We start from the raw sequence: 20770 nt of genomic DNA, 5'->3' as shown, positions 1-20770 counted from the left end.
GTGTATTGAAATGTCAGGAACGAAAACTTCTGATCCAAAGACTATACATCAAAGAAAAGGCCACGATTGATTTGTGCGTCATTTGACTTGTATACTAAATTTACCAGCATTTTATTGAGAGGTAGCTGCCACAGTCGTCCTGAAAATTGTAAGTTATCTTTGAGTAAAGAGTTAGAAAATTGTTTTTGATTTGCCGATGTAAACGAATGTGACTGTGAGTGAATGAATGAAAGAAAAGCTTTATTTATGTCACTTGATCTAGCCGAGGGTAAGAAACCCTCTACTAATAGGTTAAGACATTCATTCTTTTGTGGTGAATCTCCAATCATTTAGGATTGCTATCATTAGAGACCGACTTTTTAAGTAAAAGTTTCATTTCACGATACTTTCTCCTCGCCAAATTTTGTTTGCCCATGGGTTACCGGGATTGGCGCCATGGAAACTAGGTCACATGACTGAAACAAGCGGTGTCACGGCGTTAGTGCGGCAGCTATCATGAGAAAGCTTTCGTGGGAGGGGGATCTTCCTTCGTTTGCTGTAGTTTTTAGTTTTTTGAAATTATGCTGGTAACTACCACCTGAGAAAAAAACGGCAAAAAACGATGCCGTTTGGTAAAAAGATCCAATTCAGCTCAAAATCTTCCAACTTTGTTTTGGTAGAAGGCAAAACCCACTTGGTCATCATTAAGTAATTTGGTTATTTCAACTAAGTTGAAATTGTAATTTGGCCACTGGAATGAGTTAAAAAGCTGAATTTTCGAGTGTTAGCCCTTTGTCAGAGCGAGTGGAGGATTTGTGGGTTGTGTGTGAGTTTATATGCAGAATTGAAAGTGGAGCTATACTATTGGTGGGGACATGGTGATGACAGAATTAGTTGCCATCAGCATTTGCTGTCATCAAGTAGTTTTCATTAACTAAAATTAATGCCCTATTAAAAAGGTTCTATTGTATGTCTGTGGAATGACATACGTACCAACTCTCCTGGATTATCCAGGAGTCTCCCGGGTACTAAACAAGTCTGTATGGTTCACCAAAGCTCCTGGCTGGATAAAAGTGATAAAGTGGCTTTCAAAAGTTTTGCTCCACTGTAGGCTGATAACACATTCCCAGGTTTATTCAAATTATAACGATTTTGGTTTTAGAAACTAATCTTACAGTTTCTTAAAGCATTTTTTATGGGAGATCTGAGGAGATCAATTTTTTAGTTTGTGGAGGGGGGGGGGGGGGGGTGGGGGATGCTGCTGAGTTGATGCTATGGTGGCATAAGAGAAAAATCTCCAGATTTTAGATCTCCACAGGTTGGCATCTTTGGAGTAGTAGGGTGTTTAAACTTGAAAATTCAAGCTAAAGATAGGAATAAACATTAATATACACCTAAGAGTTTGAAATTTACCTACATGCATACAACTAGTCACCCTTATTATTATCCATTTTACCACATTATTAGTATTTTTTTAGTGTTGCTGCTAATGGTGACAAACCATGTAAAATCAAACCTTTTAATCAAAATACCTTTATGAAGGCATTGTGAAAACTCACCTTAGCCTTTACAATATACTTAATTCAACATTAATTATGACCATGAAATTGAGATGAAACTGATTGAAATAGAGAGGCTTTTAACTTGGTGGCCTCCTGGCACCATTTACAGATGGCGCCACCTTGTATGCATGAAAACTTAAATGTTCCATATGGGAACCCAGGTGACGTCTGTGCATTGACCAGACGCAACATTTAGGGTTAAAGAAAAAAGTTCTCACTAAGTGCTGAGAGGAAGCAGGTCAATATAAGCTAACGTTAAAGCACCTAATGTTTTACATCAAAATAGAACATCCAGCCACACAAACTCAAAGCCAGCATTTAAATTTTGATTGGGCAGACTGTGCAGTGGAATGTTGTCAAATATTCAAAGATATAGGTTTATTCCAGTGTCAGTCAGGTGGTCAACTTGTCTTTCAAACAATTTGATACTCTAAAGGATGGTTACAAAGCTCAGCTTAACACTGTGTGTATGTTGGTTGATATGTATGCTAGGTAACTGAATCTTGTTTTTTGCAGGGAATGGCCTCTATCCGTGATGAATCTCCACCTGATAAAAAAAGGAAGAAACCCATAAGGAAATTTAAAGGTCCTAATGATGCTATAAAAAAGACTGCTGTGGTCTTAAGAGAGGGAGATGTTTTCAAAAGGGAAGAAACAGATGAAGTGTTCATGCCAAATACGATCGATATGTCCAATGACATCAATCGAAATCCAGAGCGGCGTAAACAAATCTCATTCACCAAAAGCATGAAACCAGATGATGTAAAAGACCTACTAAAAGAGACCTTCCCTGTTCTTGCTAATACCGAAAGGTAATATTTTACAAAGTAAAATAACTTGGATAATTGAAACTTGTCTGATGAAAAATTTGACATTTAATTGATTATAATTTGAAAAACTTTAAATCAAATTAAAATTTGAAAGAATTTAGTAAAATATTTTGAAGTGTACTGAATTCTTAATTACAACTTTTGAAGTATTTGTCAAACAGGATCCATCTAAGGGATGTTGTTGAGTCTGTGATTTCAACATGGATGGTTTTGAGGTCTTGAAGATTGAAGAATACAATGTTGACAATTTGTGACTTGCTCTCTAGTTACATGTAATTATTTCCTTTGAGTGAAATTATTAATTAAAAACCTTTTTTTACTGTGTGTCTATACATGTATATCTAACTGATGAAGCACAGTACATAGCTGTTCAAGATATTTTTGTCCTTACCTATTTTAATTTTGTTGACTATGACATTTTCAATGGTACAAAAAATTCTACTGGTTCAAAGACTGGACTGTTAATATAAGGAAACATAAGAAACAGAATCCTCAATTAATTTTGTCTGTTATTTTTGTAAACAACTTCCATATGCAGGATTTATTGTGCAAAAGCAGTTCAGAAACATAAACTTGACTTCTGTGGAGAGCGCCGTATTTGGAGTGGAGAAGTCCTGAACCGAGAGATAAAGGGACACAGTGTGTTGTACATCTACTATGAGGTTTGTATTACAGTGCAACACATCACAAAGTTTTTATGCTCAGGGGTACTGTCAACAAGTTCTGGTCAAAATTTTGTCCTTTGCTCTTTAGTTTCAGAGTAAGTATACTGTAAATGTCCATTTATAAGCCGCACTTTTTTTCACAAAATTGAAGCCGAAAATCAAGGGTGCGGCGTATGCATAGATATATCTGTGTTTGGAGTTCTCAAAAACCTAATATTCATAAAATTCTTAAACATGAAGGCATGCTATAAAAGGAGCCTTAGGTCCCACTGGACCATTTGTCAATCAACCATCGTGTGATGTAGAACTCTTTAGAGTCAAGTCAGCTTGAGCTACGGCTACTCCACAGCAGTGAACAGCGGGCGCATTCCTCAAAATTGTTTTGTCTTCATCACAATACAAGAATTTTTGAGATTTGTATTTCATTTCTCCAATGGAAACTGTCTTTATTTGTGGCGGTAAATTTGAGATCGAAGTAGGTGGTTCGCACATTACCTCATGCCACCATGCAGGTGGAAGTAAACAATAGATCTCTCATTAGCTCCTTTTGTTCGTCTACCAGCATTTAAATTTGACCCGCACACATCAACGGTGAGTGACAAATGAGCCTAGCTAGGTCTTCCCAGGGAAGACTTCCTTATTATAGCGTGCCTTCGTGTTTAAGATGCCAAGAAATAAACATAAAAGAAACTTAGAGCGTGTTCATTACCCTGCTGGCAGAGGTGTTTATTTGTTAACTTCTCCTACACGGTCCACATAAAAGTAAAGTCCTCTGTGCTTGGCCTGTTAAATCTTCTTCAAGCATGCGCGGCCTGTTGCTTAGAAACAAATTAGTTCCCGGTAGTACTCAGCCAACTCTCAACTTTCGGTGAATTTCCGCGCTTCGTAAATAGGATGTGTGTGCATAAAAATGTGTTTAAAACAGGTTCTGACCGGTTTTGCAAATCAGATTATCCACAAACTTGGATAATTACCAGGGGCATGCTTTAAGAAGATTTAACAGGCTGAGCGCAGAGGACTTTATTTTTACGTGGACCATAGGGGAACTTAACAAATAAACGCCTCTGCCAGCAGGGTAGTAGTTCATCGACTTTTTCATTGAGTGGTGGCTCCTAAAAGAGCCGTTTGTGTCTTCGTGTGTTTATCGACAAATCTTCCTCTCCAAGAGTTCTTTTAAGCGATTAATTTTCGCTTTACTCAAACAACTAAACACTAACACACAAGGAATCTCCATTCCTCCACACAGCTGTTTGCAGTGACATCTGCAGCCAGTCACTTCCATGCATATCTTTCTGCCACGTACGATAAAGTACCACAAAATTCGCGAGTACTAGTGAGGTAAATGGCCAACTGTTTCGTTTTTACTATCCTCATGGCAAATTTGTCGACTGCATTATCAGGCTCCTGCTCTGCATGAAGGTTTTCGCATATTGCAGGTTTCCAAACATCTTTATACACGCGGTGTGCCCAGACGATGGCCAGGCCTCGGCCCAGACTCCTCCCAACATTTAAAGCTTGGCTACGAAGCACTTGTTTGTGTTTGTTTTTTTTTTCAATGCTGAAGGAATTTCAACTTTATGGCTTGTTTCGAAGTGATAATCTGGAAAAATCAGATCGAAAGAGCATTTTATGTTAAATATGGTGTAAAAAAGAAGGTACGACAAATGAAATTTCGCTTTCGTTAGACTTGATAAATGTGAAAGATAGCAGCAACTACTATGTCGGTGTTTCGAAACCTTGATTGTTTGTGACAATACAACTACTAAAACTTCAAACTGTATTGTTTTTATTTTTTCCAAATTCTGCAATTTCAAATCAGGGGTGCGGCTTATCTACAGATGTGGCTTATACATGAACGTTTATGGTAGTTAAGTTTTGTTTGCTGAAGAAAAATCTCAAGATCCTCAAAAGAATGGAGATACAGCTAAAAGAATGTTTTATGGGAACCTATCCTGAATAGGGAAAGGATTCCGAATTGGAAAGGCCTCCAGTAAAGTGTTGTTGTTTGCCATGGGCTTTTGTTCTGGATCTCGATTTGCATATTTTGTTTGTGGTGTCTTGCACTACACAGCAAAAGGGATTTCTAGTGCATTCTCAAAACGTCAAGAGTCTTCATCAAAGGGCCAAAAGAGAAAAGCTGCAAGAGAGACCTAGCTAGCAAAAGAAATCAATTAAGTCAATTTTTCTTTTTTTCCTAGCTTACTTTGCCCACTTTACCTTCTGCTTAATTTTCCCGATGAATTTTGGATTTCATTTAATTCGTGTTCCCCATTTCACAAAATGACCTTTTTTGTGAATTTCAACCGCCTCCTGGTTAGCCCAATGGATAGAGTGCTGGAGTGTTGTGCAGGAGGTCGAGGGTTTGAGCCCCGGCTGAGCAAACACTCAGGGTCTTAAAATAATTGAGAAGAATATGCTACCTTTCTATAACATCAAGAAATGATTAGATATTGTAGTCTTCTCGGATAGGGATGAATAAATGAAGGTCCCATCTCCCGCAGGGTTAGGGGCAGGAGATGTTAATTTCCCACGCACGAGATTACTGTGTGATGGATGTCCTCCCCTGGGGCGGGGTGAGTGGGTAACAGGACCCCCATTTATACCAGTGTCTACTACACTGAAGGGGCTATCCTGTATAGATGTCTACTTCAAAGAAGTTCTCTTTCACAAGAATTGCAAGCAGGTGCCATATTGTGTTTCATTGATAGTTGGCATAACCACATTGACATGCCCTAAAATGAGGTGTGAAAACTGAATTTCCTTGGAGGCCAAAAACTGTGAAAAAATTTTTATTTTCACGATCTATAATTGAGAAAAGCCTATTTGCATGGAGGTGAGGGATCCTAGGTTAGTAAGGAAATGCAGGTAGTAATGGAATAACCCATCTGTATATGTAATCTCTGAGTTGATAACATTTACATGATTGGTGGGATAACCCACCTAGGCAGGCTACCTGGTCTGCTGGGTAGGGTAACCTTGTCTGCCAGAGTCACAATTGCCATGTAAACATCTCAAGGTGGGAATTAACCCTCCTAGCTGTGATTATGTTCTCATCAAATTTGCAACAACCTCTCGCAACTTCATGTTGATAAGATTGAATGTAAGTGCAAGCTATTTTTCAACCCCTACTTAAGCCTAAATTTTGCTGTACAACTTAAATAAACATACATGTATATGAGTGAGGACAAAATAGTTTAGGGATAAACTTGTCAACTACAATCACACACACACAATCAACTCTCTGCAGATGTGTGTTGTTGGGCCAATTTAAACCGGATGGCGCTCAATGTGGCCAAAACAAAATCTATGCAAGTGACCACTAGGCAAAGGGTATGACATCTCCAAAGCCCTGATCTTAACGTCTCTGTGAATGGTAATGTCATTGAGTAAGTTAACTCAGCTAAGATACTTGGCGTATCACTGGATGATCAACTCACCTGGGACCAGCATGTAGATCGCCTCAGCAAAACACTAAATAGTTGACTTTCCCTTCTCAGGAGGATTTCTCCTTTCTTGGATTTTCACAGTTCTCTTCTTTCTTACAACTCTTGTATCCCTAGTCAACTTGCATACTGCTCTACATTCTGGGGGTTGTGCTCCAAGGATTCTCTTCTCTGCCTTCCGCGTTGCCAGAAGTGAGCTGCTCGCATCATTCTGAATGCTGACTTTTCTGTTCCATCAGTCTCCCTTTTTTCTAGACTTACTGGATTCCAATCATCAATGTCATCAAATGCAGAAAGCTACAACTTCTTTTTTCCATTCTTCTGAATCCTGACTCTCCATCTTGTTTACGGCACAGCTTTAGCTTTCCATCTTCTGTGCAAACCTGGTACTCATCAAGAGGTGCAGCATCTTGCAATCTATCTCTCCCTAAACCTCGCACCAACTCTGGTAATTAGCGCACCTTCGCCTACTCAGTCGCTACTCTTTTAAATGGTCTTGAGATGCATCTCAAGCAACTTGCTTCCTCCTCTGTACTACCCATCTCACTCAACACCATCCTCACTACAATCAAGTGCAAACTCTGCCTATTTTTCACGAACAAGCTTGCACGCATATTGCATTTAGAGAAACTTTTTTGTCATGATTGCCATTTTTTACTAGATTGTAATTGCTATTCAAACTGATTCGTGTTTTTTATGAATGTCGTACTATATTTTGTTTGTGTGCATGAATTATATCAAAATCTGTAATGTAAAATTAATTGTAATTGTAAAATATGTACTGTGTATATATGTTGAGGGCCCTATGTTAGAAAACTTATGTGAGTTAATATGTTGCCCCCATTAAATAAAGATGTATGTATGTATCTACTTAACTAGACTGAATGTGTGAATGTTCACATACATGTTTAAAATACTCAAAGTTTGAAAGATTAATGGGGACCAGTTATTATATTCTTCATTGTGATAAACTACTGCATTCAAAATGACACTCAGTGATGAAACCATGGAATTGGATTAAGTTTAAGTTTAGTTTTGTTGATGAAGTAAAAGTTTCAACTGAAATGAATTTTAGACAGAGTATAGATTGCACTAATTTAAGTGACTGCAACGAATTATCTTCCTCATTATTTTAATCGTTTTAACATAGTTTTGACCAGATGATTTCATTTGTTACACATCCCCATTTAAAACTGTACTTCACCATTTAAAAATGTACTTGACATTTGAGGTATCTTAGTTCCTGAATGGGCCAATCAGATCTCAAATGCATTTTTAATGAGTTCTCTGGGAACTAAGTTCCTGTGTCAACCAATCAGATTTGGTTTGCAAAATGGACTTTGCTCTATAGGAACTAAGTTCCTCAATAAACCAATGACATGGAAGAATACATGACATGACATTTCTAAATTAAGGTGTGCCTGTTTTATTCATGTCAACACTGAATAGAGCAGACAACAATGTTACACTTTGGTAGGAGTCGAATACACGATGGTCTACACGGCAAAGAAAAGGCATCTGATACTATACAATTCTGTAAAAAATGCCACAAGGGTTTTGCTGCGCTTTTTACCAGCGCTAATACATAATCTTATTAGAAGTTTTCTTGTGTAGTATCACTAAGTATTTTTACAAGTTGTACCGTAATTTGACGAGCCCGCAGGGCGTGTGAAAATTCTAAAAAGGAGTAAAAATTTTCAGCGATACTATGCAAAAAAACGGCTAATAAGTTATTTCTTATCCAACACGCCAAACTGTTATCTATGTTGTTCAGTGCGGGTGAATTTCGCGGATATTTATTTACGGGGAATGCGTGACAGACGTATGCGAAGCGGTACCATACTGGCGCGTTGTTTTGTTCCTGTTTCTATTTTCTTCAATGAATTAAAGGAAGAAATTTCCTGGATGTCGAGCTGTTCTTCTTCGTTTGATTCATCTAGTAAACTTGGATTTATATTTGCCAGCCATTCTGACTCTTCGTCGTCGGATATTTGATTCAAATTGTCTGCCGTTTTGTTTTTCTGCCTTTAATTACAAATCCACCATTCTTCGCTTGCGTGATGCGAGAAAATCTGTTTAACCGATAGTGTAGATTACAAATACCGGGTGACATATGTACTCAACCAATCGTTTTCTAACATTTTCAACGCTGTAGTGTATGTATAAAGGGCAGAAATATCCTCTCCTACGATTCAAATGCGTTGTTTATTTTGTTTCGGAAAAGTATTTTGCTACGCTTCAATGATCTTGTCTCGGATTGGTCAAAAACTCACAGGTGTATTCATGCGTGGAAATGAACTTACAGTTGCGAAATGAGATGAAATCGGCGTTGAGTTTTTTGTTTTCCTCTTCTCTCTCGGGAGTTAAAAAAATCCATTTCCAAAGGAAAGCAAGACGAAGTTGCAGCGAAGATTCTCAAGCATGGCATTTCTGAAAACCAACTGTCTGTCAAAGAATATGTCAAGGATAGAAATCTATTAAAACAGCTGTTTCGTCGTATGGATCTGGTTATCATGCCCTCAAGAACAGAAGGATTTGGACTCACTGCCCTTGAGGCCTTATCCGCTGGTTTGCCTGTCCTTGCTGGCCGTAACTCAGGCTTTTCGAAAGCGTTGCAGAAGCTAGAATTTGGAGAACTCTGTGTAGTTAACTCCGATAAACCCGAAATCTGGTCAACGGCACAACTCGTAAAAATACTCAGCGATACTACACAACAAAACGTCTAATAAGATTTATTTATTATCCAACTGTGCTTCGTAGAGTACAAACAACGCGCGAGACGAGGACGAATATCACGCGATATTCGTACTCCAGAAATATCCACGAAATTCGCCCGCACTGAAATAACAATTTGGCGCGTTGTATAATAAATCTCTTATTAGATGTTTTGTTGTGTGGTATCGCTGAGTATTTTACCCCATATTTGTATTTTGACACGCCCTACGGGCTCGTCAAAATACGGCAAAACTCGCAAAAATACTCAGCGATACTACATGACAAAACGTCTAATGAGACATTTATTACACGTTTCCATAACTCGGTTATAATAATAATAAAGTGTTATCGTTTATCTCACAATGCGGTCAAACGGACAAACGATAGTATTTTATTGTTAGTGCACTTTACCACGATGAACAAGCACAAACCTTTTTTACATAATTAACTGGGTTATGTTATTTCAGGTTGGGCCGGAATTCAGCACAACTTTTCCCTCACCGCAAGCACCTGAAGTAACAGATCCAAGTATTTGCTCAAGCGAAGTTTTGAAAGTCACAATCTTGGCAGACGAGTGGAATTCACTGAAAGGTGGATTGTCGACTTTCAACAGGGAACTTGCCATTCATTTAGCAAAACATCCCCAAGTTCAAGTCACTTTCCTTGTCCCTAGCTTTGCATGTGGAGAGGAAGAAAAAACAGAAGCTGGAAAACATGGCGTCACTATTGTCAAGGCAAAGCAACGTGAGGCATGCAGTCCCCAAGAAGAATTATTTTGTCCACCGAAAGACCTTGAAATTGATGTTGTAATTGGTCATGGTGTGAAGCTTGGTCGACAAGCTCAGATTATTAAGGAATCTCATGACTGCAAGTGGGTCCAAGTGGTGCACACTGCTCAAGAAAAACTCGGTATGTACAAGGACTATCCGAAAGCTGTTGAACAAGGTGAGAAAAAGAACGAGCATGAGGTTAGTCTCTGTAAAATGGCTGACCTTGTCATGCCAGTTGGGCCCGAATTGAAGGGTTTCTACTCTAATCATCTACGCTCTTTTGACAAAGAGCAAGATGTTGTAGAATTTACACCGGGAATCATGGAAAATCTAACCGATGTAAAGCAGTCGCCAAACGAGAATGACGTGTTTCAGGTCCTGATGTTTGGGCGTGGTGATGACGAGGACTTCACACTGAAAGGCTACGATATTGCGGCTGAGGCGTTTGCAAGTCCTGAGCTGAAAAACGATTCCTATCATCTCACATTTGTTGGAGCGGCTCCAGGAAAGCAAGACGAAGTTGCAGCGAAGATTCTCAAGCATGGCATTTCTGAAAACCAACTGTCTGTCAAAGAATATGTCAAGGATAGAAATCTATTAAAACAGCTGTTTCGTCGTATGGATCTGGTTATCATGCCCTCAAGAACAGAAGGATTTGGACTCACTGCCCTTGAGGCCTTATCCGCTGGTTTGCCTGTCCTTGCTGGCCGTAACTCAGGCTTTTCGAAAGCGTTGCAGAAGCTAGAATTTGGAGAACTCTGTGTAGTTAACTCCGATAAACCCGAAATCTGGTCAAAGGCGATCAAGAGTGTCCGTAAAAAGGAGAGAGGAAACCGTCTAAACGAGATGCAGAGACTGCGGGCATTTTATGGACAGAAGTACAACTGGACAGAACAATGCGAGATTCTTGTGAGGGAGATGAGAAGGAAAGCTATTGGTAGGCATGTTCTTAATTTTCTTTTCCATCCCTGCTTTATTCAAATCCTTGACAATTGAGGCGATGACTTTTTTTGTTCTGCCACTTTCGTTTTTTTTTTCCTCTTTTATTGTCCATTTGCTCATTTTTCTCGTCATTCATTTATTAATTCATCCACTTATCTATTTATTTATTCATTCGTTTATTTATTTACTTATCCATAGATCTGTACGCCAATCTCTTCATTCCTAACTCTTTCTCCTTCCTTCTCTCCTTCATCTGTGTCTTTCTATTTTTCTCTTTTTTTTTTTCCTCTTTCCTATCGGTTAGACCATCTCTCTTTACCAATATTTTCACCACTACTAGAAAATCCACCTACATTCTGTAAACCTTTAAATTTTTAGATTTAAATCCCTAATTAATCTTGTACTTTTCAGAGTAGAACCTGAGTGCATCGACAATAAACCTATGAAGACACGCCGAGAAACGAACAATATGGTGATTCAAGTCAGAATTTTTTATTACCGAAGAAACTAGACAATTAACGTCTTTTTTTTATTTTTAATTTTATTGCATCAACAAGGAAAAGGTTTACCTTTATTAGGCTTTATAAAATAACCAGATTAGATGTAAATATATTAGTTTTGATATAAATTTCCTCGTAGTGCAATTTGATTGTTAGAAATGCGCAGCTATAAACAAGACGCTAATTAAGATTCAACGTCTTGTTTATATCTGCGCTTATGCATAAATTTTTTCTTTCACTTCCTCTGAAGAAGGTCTGTAATTGCAACCGAAACGTCGGGAACATTTTTATTATTACTAATTTCAGAAACGCTTTTAACCACCAATGTAACTTAATTTGTATTTTCAAATATTTTTTAATGTATCCACCTGGTGACAAACCCAGTTTTAATATAATTTCAACCAATCAGATACAAACCAAAAACAATCGCGACTTGGTCACTTACGTTTTCTCGCGCTTCGGGCTGTTTGCGTTTTTTTTTATATTAATTTTTTTACCTCAAGTTTACGCGGTTTCTTGAGATGACTTTTCTGCTTTGATTGACGGCTATGATTAAAAAAGCTTCAAGAATGATAGGAATTGTTTTACCACGAGAACTTTACAGTGATTTGTTCAAGAGGTTACAGCAGAGATTGCCATAGATTACAAAAGTCAGAATATATAAGAAACAGTAAATTACATGAATGAGTCTAAAGTAAAATGTGCACAGTGACCAAAGGAGCGTACGCTTTCGAGTTGGCCAGAACAATGGCAATTCAAAAGCGCCATATTTGCATTCGGTGTATAGAAGGCTATAACTTTCCAAATACTTGCTTATATCTGTCGTTTTACAGAACATGACTTAAATAGCCGTTGGTAGTTGTCGTGCTTGGCGTGGTTTGAAAGCGGCCAACTTATTCGACATTCGCCGCTGTTTTCCGGAGGATTATGGCTGTAGCTGGATATGGATTCCGGATTGGAGTGGCCAGTGAGCTCTGATATCTCCACTGGGTCGAAATCATCACTGAGCGCTTGGATGACAGTTTTGCGACCACTCGAATTAGTGAATTTGCCGTCTAGTGTTTTTTGAAACCATGTTGTATCTAAAAGAGGCCAGTTCGTCGTCTGTATAGGCTACAATAGTTTGGATTTCGGGAAAAGATGCTTGACCTTTTTCGGCATTGATACTTGTTTTGGTTTTCTTTAGTAACGCTTGTTTGGTTTTCCTCGGCGAGAACTGTCGTTTGGCTTTCTTCCCTCGTCTCTGGCATTTTGATTTTTTTTCTATGCGTTTTCTCGTACTTTTGAGCGTGAGTGGTTTCCTCCAATTTTCTAAAAATTTCAATTTCAATTCAAAATTTGGAAGACATTCGTTTTCTATAAATTTGTTCATATTTGTTCATATTTCCATAGCACTAGTTGTATTTACGTTTTTACGTTCGTAACAATAATTATTGCTCGCGACTCACTTCAGCAATATCGCTTTATGCGTTAGTGCGATTCCACGCTAAATACCCTCTCTTCCGGTTGACGTATTGACCAATCAGAGCGCGTGTTTACTTTAAGCTATGCGATTCTAAATAGAACAGACAACAATTAACGATTGGTTCATACGTCAGCGTGCGTTCATCGAGATATGAAGCACGCGGGAAGTTTGGAGAGCACGAAAGATGCCGAAGAGTTGCTCGAGGCGTAGCCGAGAGCAACTTTAGCTTCTTGAGTGCTCTCCAAACTTCCCAAGTGCTTCATATCTCGATGAACGCACAGCTTACGTATGAACCAATTGTTTTATAACATTTTCAACGCTGTAGTTTTTGTATAATGGGCAGAAATTCCCTCTTCCACGCTTCAATGTGTTGTTTATTTTGTTTCGGAAAAGTATTTCGCTATGCTTCAATGATCTTGTCTCAGATTGGTCAAAAGTGACAGGTGAATTCATGTGTGGAAATGAAGTTAGAGTTGGGAAACAAGATGAAACCGTCGATTGTTTTGTTTTCCCTTTCTCTGGGTTCTTTATCGAAAGTTAAATCCATTCCCTATGAAAAAGTAGGCAGATCTTTATCGGCTTGTTCGCTCTTTGCCATGTCTAGTTTAACTTTTTTACGGAAGTTTTCCCCATTTTTTAATGAAAAAGGCTGATCAAAAGTCGTGATGAAATTTTGTGGGCCGAGGCCAGGAACGTGTTCGATAATTGAGTCAGTTTGCTAGACATAACGTCTCGTAGTCACGTTCGACGCACTAAAAACTACTATAAAACGAATACAAGAATTGTAAAAACGTGTAAAATGGTATATAAAAAGTCACTTGTAAAAATGTAGCGGAATTCCAAATCGATTTCGATCAATTACGATCCTCATCAGTAGTACTCCGCCATGTTTAAAATACTCATAAATAATTGTTCATATAAGTGACTCTGAAATGTCCACACTTCTTCCAGGCTTCATGTAAGCGGTCATGATGTATCAATCACAGCTCGTGGGATTTGAAAAAAGTTCCATTCGTTCTTGGAGTTCATAAGCGAGTCTTCGTTCACATTATTTATCCTCACTCCTTCAGTTATTTGTCTCAGCATCGCGTCATTGTGATAAACCCCCGTCACATCCATTCGGAACTGCTTTACCTCTCTATTGTGTTTCTCTTTACAGTGTTTCCACAATGCAGATCGTTCTTCCTTATTGTTAAGTGATTTCGTATGCTCTTTCCCTCTGGTATACGCGCTCCTGGCTGTTTCCCCTACGTATACGCTGTTACACTGGATACACTTAATCTCATACGTCACACTTTCTCTATCACACGGTCCTTTTCCACCTGTGCTACACACTGGGCAGTCTTCTCGTCCACACTGTCGCGGTTTAAATGGGTCGGACTTTTGGAGTAGTCGTTTAATGGCGATTCCGGCTTTCTCCACCACTTTAATATTGAAACCTTGCTGCTTTATTTCTGTCTGGTATTCCTTCCGTAACCGTGAGTTGGGCGTAGCTGGTACAAAAATTACTGATTCATTCCCGCCGCGTTTGTACCAGTTGGATTTCCTTTCGCTCTTTTCCTTTTCTCGTTCCACCTTTCTCCACTCCTTGGGTCGATGTAACGGTCTTTCTCCTTTTCGCTCAGCTCTTTGTCTCGCTCTAAAAGCTTTGAGGGCCGAATCTACAACCTCATATCTGAATTTCTTGCTGTACCCCGAGTATTGCATTCTCAGGACCATCTCGTTAACATTCTCTACTACTCGTTCCCATGGTAACAATCTGCTACAGTTAAGTAAGACCCGAAGGACTTCTTGGGTCAGGACTGTTCTCTTTGTACTCCAGCTTACGGCAGACCTAGCATGTATGACTGTCTTAGAAGCCATGCTCTTGGAATAAAACTCATACATGATCACTGAGGCTGAGGCTTTCTCGTCCTGCCTGTCTGTCTCTTCCCCTTTTGTTTCCATCCACACCTTCAAGTCAAGGATAGGTAGCTTTCCGTCCTGGTGTTTAGAGGGGTAATCTATTTCGAGTTGTATTGACGGGTGTATGTCGTTTCCTATCTGTTTTATCAATGTCATAGTCCTCTCATCGTCACTGATTCCTTGATCCTCAGCTACGGATCTCTCATCCATGTGAGTTTTTCCATCCTTGTACCTCATCCCAACTGGTGTTGCTTGCACAGCCATGTTGATGTCATCCACGTACCGTTTGTTCATTTTCATAACGATGGCCATCGTTATGAAAATGAACAAACGGTACGTGGATGACATCAACATGGCTGTGCAAGCAACACCAGTTGGGATGAGGTACAAGGATGGAAAAACTCACATGGATGAGAGATCCGTAGCTGAGGATCAAGGAATCAGTGACGATGAGAGGACTATGACATTGATAAAACAGATAGGAAACGACATACACCCGTCAATACAACTCGAAATAGATTACCCCTCTAAACACCAGGACGGAAAGCTACCTATCCTTGACTTGAAGGTGTGGATGGAAACAAAAGGGGAAGAGACAGACAGGCAGGACGAGAAAGCCTCAGCCTCAGTGATCATGTATGAGTTTTATTCCAAGAGCATGGCTTCTAAGACAGTCATACATGCTAGGTCTGCCGTAAGCTGGAGTACAAAGAGAACAGTCCTGACCCAAGAATTTCTGGCGCGAAATCGACTTTATCAATAGCAACCAATTTGGCTTTTTACGAGGAAGATCTACTACAACTCAAATGTTATCAACGTTTAATGACTGGGCGAAATCCCGTAATTCATCCACTCCTACCGATGTTGTTTTTCTGGATCTTGCCAAAGCCTTTGACAGCGTTCCTCATGAGCGACTGCTTTTAAAATTGAAATGTAGCGGCATCGACGAATGTTTACTCAACTGGCTGAGACATTTTTTGGTGGGGCGCAAACAACGTGTAGTCGTTAGGGGATCTTATTCTGATTGGTCGTGCGTTACCTCCGGAACTCCACAGGGAACCATTCTCGGGCCCCTATTGTTTTTATTGTATATTAATGACATATCTGAATTCCTATCATCTACAGTGAAACTATATGCAGACGACACGAAGATCTACAGAGAGATAATTGACCCTATAAAAGATAGTCAGCTTCTTCAGGATGATCTTAATAATCTTAGCGCATGGGCTCGTAAGTGGCAGCTACGTTTCAACGCAGACAAATGCGAATCTATGCGAATTACGCATTTACGCGATAAGTCGGTAACTAATTATTTCTTAGAAAAGCCCCTGAAAGATGTGACTAATTTTAAAGATCTCGGTGTCACACTAACTAGAGATCTTTCATGGGGCCATCACATAAGTATCACTGTCAATAAAGCGAACAAAGTTTTAGGTTCCATTAAACGCTCAGTAGGCACCGCTAACACAAATGTTTTTTCTATGCTGTACATGTCTCTGGTACGGCCAATCTTGGAATATGCGGTACCTGTTTGGTGTCCTTACCTTGTTAAGGACATCCATACCCTTGAAAATGTACAGCGAAGAGCCTCAAGACTCGCTTTAAATCAACGCAAAGGAGAAATGTCCTATGAAGACCGATGCAAACTGCTAAAATGGCCCACTCTCTCTGACCGTAGAACTTACTTATCTTTAGTCGAATGTTATAAGATAGTTTTTGGTTTTTATCATTTAAATTTTGAAGACTTCTTTGATATTGCCACGATTCGGTCTACGAGAGCAAATCATCAATACAAACTCTATATTAAACCAGCTAGACTTAATTGTTACAAAAATTCTTTTTTTATTAGGATTGTCAAATTATGGAATGAGTTACCGGGTGATATAGTGGAAGCTGACAGCTTTCAGCATTTTAAATCTAAACTTAAATCGTACTTAAATATTTGATTGTAATGATTTTGATTTATATTTTGTCTTTTCTTTTAAGGGAGTTTTTACACAGGGATAACCTCTTAACTTCCTTTTCTAGAAGTATTTTCTTTTTAGTTTTATTTGTATATAATAGTTATCATCTGCTTCTGGAATAAATAAAGTATGTATGTATGTAAGAAGTCCTTCGGGTCTTACTTAACTGTAGCAGATTGTTACCATGGGAACGAGTAGTAGAGAATGTTAACGAGATGGTCCTGAGAATGCAATACTCGGGGTACAGCAAGAAATTCAGATATGAGGTTGTAGATTCGGCCCTCAAAGCTTTTAGAGCGAGACAAAGAGCTGAGCGAAAAGGAGAAAGACCGTTACATCGACCCAAGGAGTGGAGAAAGGTGGAACGAGAAAAGGAAAAGAGCGAAAGGAAATCCAACTGGTACAAACGCGGCGGGAATGAATCAGTAATTTTTGTACCAGCTACGCCCAACTCACGGTTACGGAAGGAATACCAGACAGAAATAAAGCAGCAAGGTTTCAATATTAAAGTGGTGGAGAAAGCCGGAATCGCCATTAAACGACTACTCCAAAAGTCCGACCCATTTAAACCGCGACAGTGTGGACGAGAAGACTGCCCAGTGTGTAGCACAGGTGGAAAAGGACCGTGTGATAGAGAAAGTGTGACGTATGAGATTAAGTGTATCCAGTGTAACAGCGTATACGTAGGGGAAACAGCCAGGAGCGCGTATACCAGAGGGAAAGAGCATACGAAATCACTTAACAATAAGGAAGAACGATCTGCATTGTGGAAACACTGTAAAGAGAAACACAATAGAGAGGTAAAGCAGTTCCGAATGGATGTGACGGGGGTTTATCACAATGACGCGATGCTGAGACAAATAACTGAAGGAGTGAGGATAAATAATGTGAACGAAGACTCGCTTATGAACTCCAAGAACGAATGGAACTTTTTTCAAATCCCACGAGCTGTGATTGATACATCATGACCGCTTACATGAAGCCTGGAAGAAGTGTGGACATTTCAGAGTCACTTATATGAACAATTATTTATGAGTATTTTAAACATGGCGGAGTACTACTGATGAGGATCGTAATTGATCGAAATCGATTTGGAATTCCGCTACATTTTTACAAGTGACTTTTTATATACCATTTTACACGTTTTTACAATTCTTGTATTCGTTTTATAGTAGTTTTTAGTGCGTCGAACGTGACTACGAGACGTTATGTCTAGCAAACTGACTCAATGATCAAAAGTCACTTGCGCGAAAAAATTTTTTTTCTCGAGGGGCTTGTTTGCTGACGTCATGAGCGTGCACGATAGGAATATGAAGCACGCTCGCGCTTTTGATTAGACAAATCTACTAGCTATGTTATAAATTGAATTTCTAACATATAGCAGAGCTGCGCAATCAAACTCAGTATCTGTAAGCGTGCTCCAGATCTCGATAGCGCACGCTGTTGGCGCGCGCAAATGGCTTCGCCAGAAATTTTTTTTTGCGCGAGCGGCGAATTTGTGAACACGGAGAAAAATATTATATTTCGCGACAATAATGAATAAAAATACAGCCTCGGCCCACCAATCCCAAAACGAAGACAATTTTGCGACCTTTTCCCATTGACTAGAGTTCTTAACTGAGGTAGAAAAAGAGAAAAACAACGGGAAACGGGACTCGGCATCAGCGCCGTCACGATCGCTTCACTGAACAAACACTTCTAAGATAGTGTTGTCCGTTATTCGCGTCGGAATTCGGATGCAAAATTTCACCAACTATGTTATAAACTGTTTAATTCGATTGTATATTCTTTATCATTGCCGGTACAAAGTTTTGTACAACGAAAGAAGAGAATTGGCAAGTTAATTTTGACATGAAAACCGCCGGATAGACATTACTCATATGATCGCTTTTTAACTATATCGGCGCTGATAAAAAGCGCGGCAAAATCACTCACGGTAATACGCCTCGAGCAAGTCTTCGGCATCTTTCGTGCTCTCGAAACTTCCCGCGTGCTTCATATCTCGATGAACGCACGCTGACGTATGAACCAATCGTTAATTGTTGTCTGTTCTATTTAGTATTCACCTGAATAAAACAGGCAAACCTTAAAGTTTAGAAATGACATGTCATATATTCTTCCATGTTATTGGTTTGTTGAGGAACTTAGTTCCTAAAGAACAAAGTTGATATTACATACCAAATATGTATATATATGAGTGAACTGCGGTTATGAGACGTATATAAGAACGATCCTTCGCAGTAAAGCACTATTTGAGCAATAGTGGAAATCAGACCTGAAAAAAATTTCAGGCCTGTACGGGATTCGAACCACTGACCTCTGCGATACTAGTGCAGCGCTCTACCAATTGAGCTAACAAGCCAACTGGGAGCAGGCCACCAAATTAATTCGATATTAATTCAGGCCACCAAATTAATTCGAATTAATTCTGATTTCCACTATTGCTCAAATAGTGCTTTACTGCGAAGGATCGTTCTTATATACGTCTCATAACCGCAGTTCACTCATATGTTTCATATGTTTGTTGTTGTTCGATTTATCATCTACGGGTTTATATCGAATTAATTTGGTGGCCTGCTCCCAGTTGGCTTGTTAGCTCAATTGGTAGAGCGCTGCACTAGTATCGCAGAGGTCAGTGGTTCGAATCCCGTACAGGCCTGAAATTTTTTTCAGGTCTGATTTCCACTATTGCTCAAATAGTGCTTTACTGCGAAGGATCGTTCTTATATACGTCTCATAACCGCAGTTCACTCATATGTTTCATATGTTTGTTGTTGTTCGATACCAAATATGATTGGTTGACACAGGAACTTAGTTCCCAAAGACCTCATGAAAATTGTATTATAACATAACCAAAGTAAAGCGCGCGCTCTGATTGGTCAATTTAGCGTCCCCCATTTGCCCATGGGTGTACGCTGCTGACGTGAGCAAATGCAAAGACTATTTTTCCGCGCGCGCTTGTTTTTTCTGGTCGCGTAAGATTTGTTAAATAAACGGGAACTCTTTAGCTACAATGTATCAATGTTATGTTATAAAACAAATGGTAAACACCACAGCGTACACTATTGAGTTATGGATGCACTTGGGAGGTTTGCTAAGCACTCAAGAAGCTAGAGTCGCTCTCGGCTATCGCCTCGAGCGACTCTTACGCTTCTTTCGTGCTTAGCAACCTCCCGCGTGCATCCATAACTCAATAGTGTACGCTGTGGTGTTTACCATTTGTTAATTTGAGATCTGATTGGCTCATTCAGAAACTAAGTTACCTTTAATGTCAAGTACATTTTGAAATGGTGATGTACACAAGTCAAAACAGTCTCCCCTGGTAATGTTGCTCTTGCGGTAAGTTTTTGGACCGGTTTATGTTGCTTATCATAACATAGCTTGTAAGAGTCGTGCAATCAAACTCAATCATTGCACGAGCGTGCTTCCCACTGATTCACGCTAGTGATGTCAAATGCCTCGCGACACTTTGTTTTTCGCGCGAGTGACTTCGGCATTTCTCATTAAAAACCGGCTAAAACTTCCATAAAAATGTTAGACTAGACATGGCAACAAGCGAATAAGCCGATGAAGATCTGCCTAATTTTCCTTTGGGAATGGATTTTTTAACTCCCGAGAGAGAAGAGGAAAACGAAAAACTCAACGCCGATTTCATCTCATTTCGCGACTGTAAGTTCATTTCCACGCTTGAATACACCTGTCAGTTTTTTACCAATCCGAGACGAAATCATTGAAGCGTAGCAAAATACTTTTCCGAAACAAAATAAACAACGCATTTGAATCGTAGGAGAGGAAATTTCTGCCCTTTATACATACACTACAGCGTTGAAAATGTTAGAAAATGATTGGTTGTGTACAAATGTCACCCGGTATTTGTAATCTACAGTATCGGTTAAACAGATTTTCTCGCATCGCGCAAGCGAAGAATGGTGGATTTGTAGTTAAATGACGAAAAACAAAACGGCAGACAATTTGAATCAAATATCTGACGACGAAGAGTCAGAATGGCTGGCAAATATAGATCCAAGTT

The 20770-nt window shown here is 39.4% G+C and overlaps 1 protein-coding gene across 1 annotated transcript; it reads left to right on the top strand.

Annotated features, from left to right (window-relative positions):
- Window positions 1-9649: 9649 nt before the first annotated feature.
- On the top strand, window positions 9650-12081 carry LOC111340154 (uncharacterized). Its single transcript, XM_088731253.1, has 2 exons — window positions 9650-10901; window positions 11318-12081. The coding sequence occupies exons 1-2, from the start codon at window positions 9650-9652 to the stop codon at window positions 11320-11322; spliced, it is 1257 nt and encodes a 418-aa protein (XP_088587379.1). The 3' UTR covers window positions 11323-12081.
- The last annotated feature ends 8689 nt before the right edge of the window (window positions 12082-20770 follow it).

This window comes from Stylophora pistillata, chromosome 8, assembly GCF_964205215.1.
Source record: "Stylophora pistillata chromosome 8, jaStyPist1.2, whole genome shotgun sequence".
NCBI classification, from domain to species: Eukaryota; Metazoa; Cnidaria; class Anthozoa; order Scleractinia; family Pocilloporidae; genus Stylophora; species Stylophora pistillata.
This window is presented reverse-complemented; position numbering and strand designations above follow the sequence as displayed.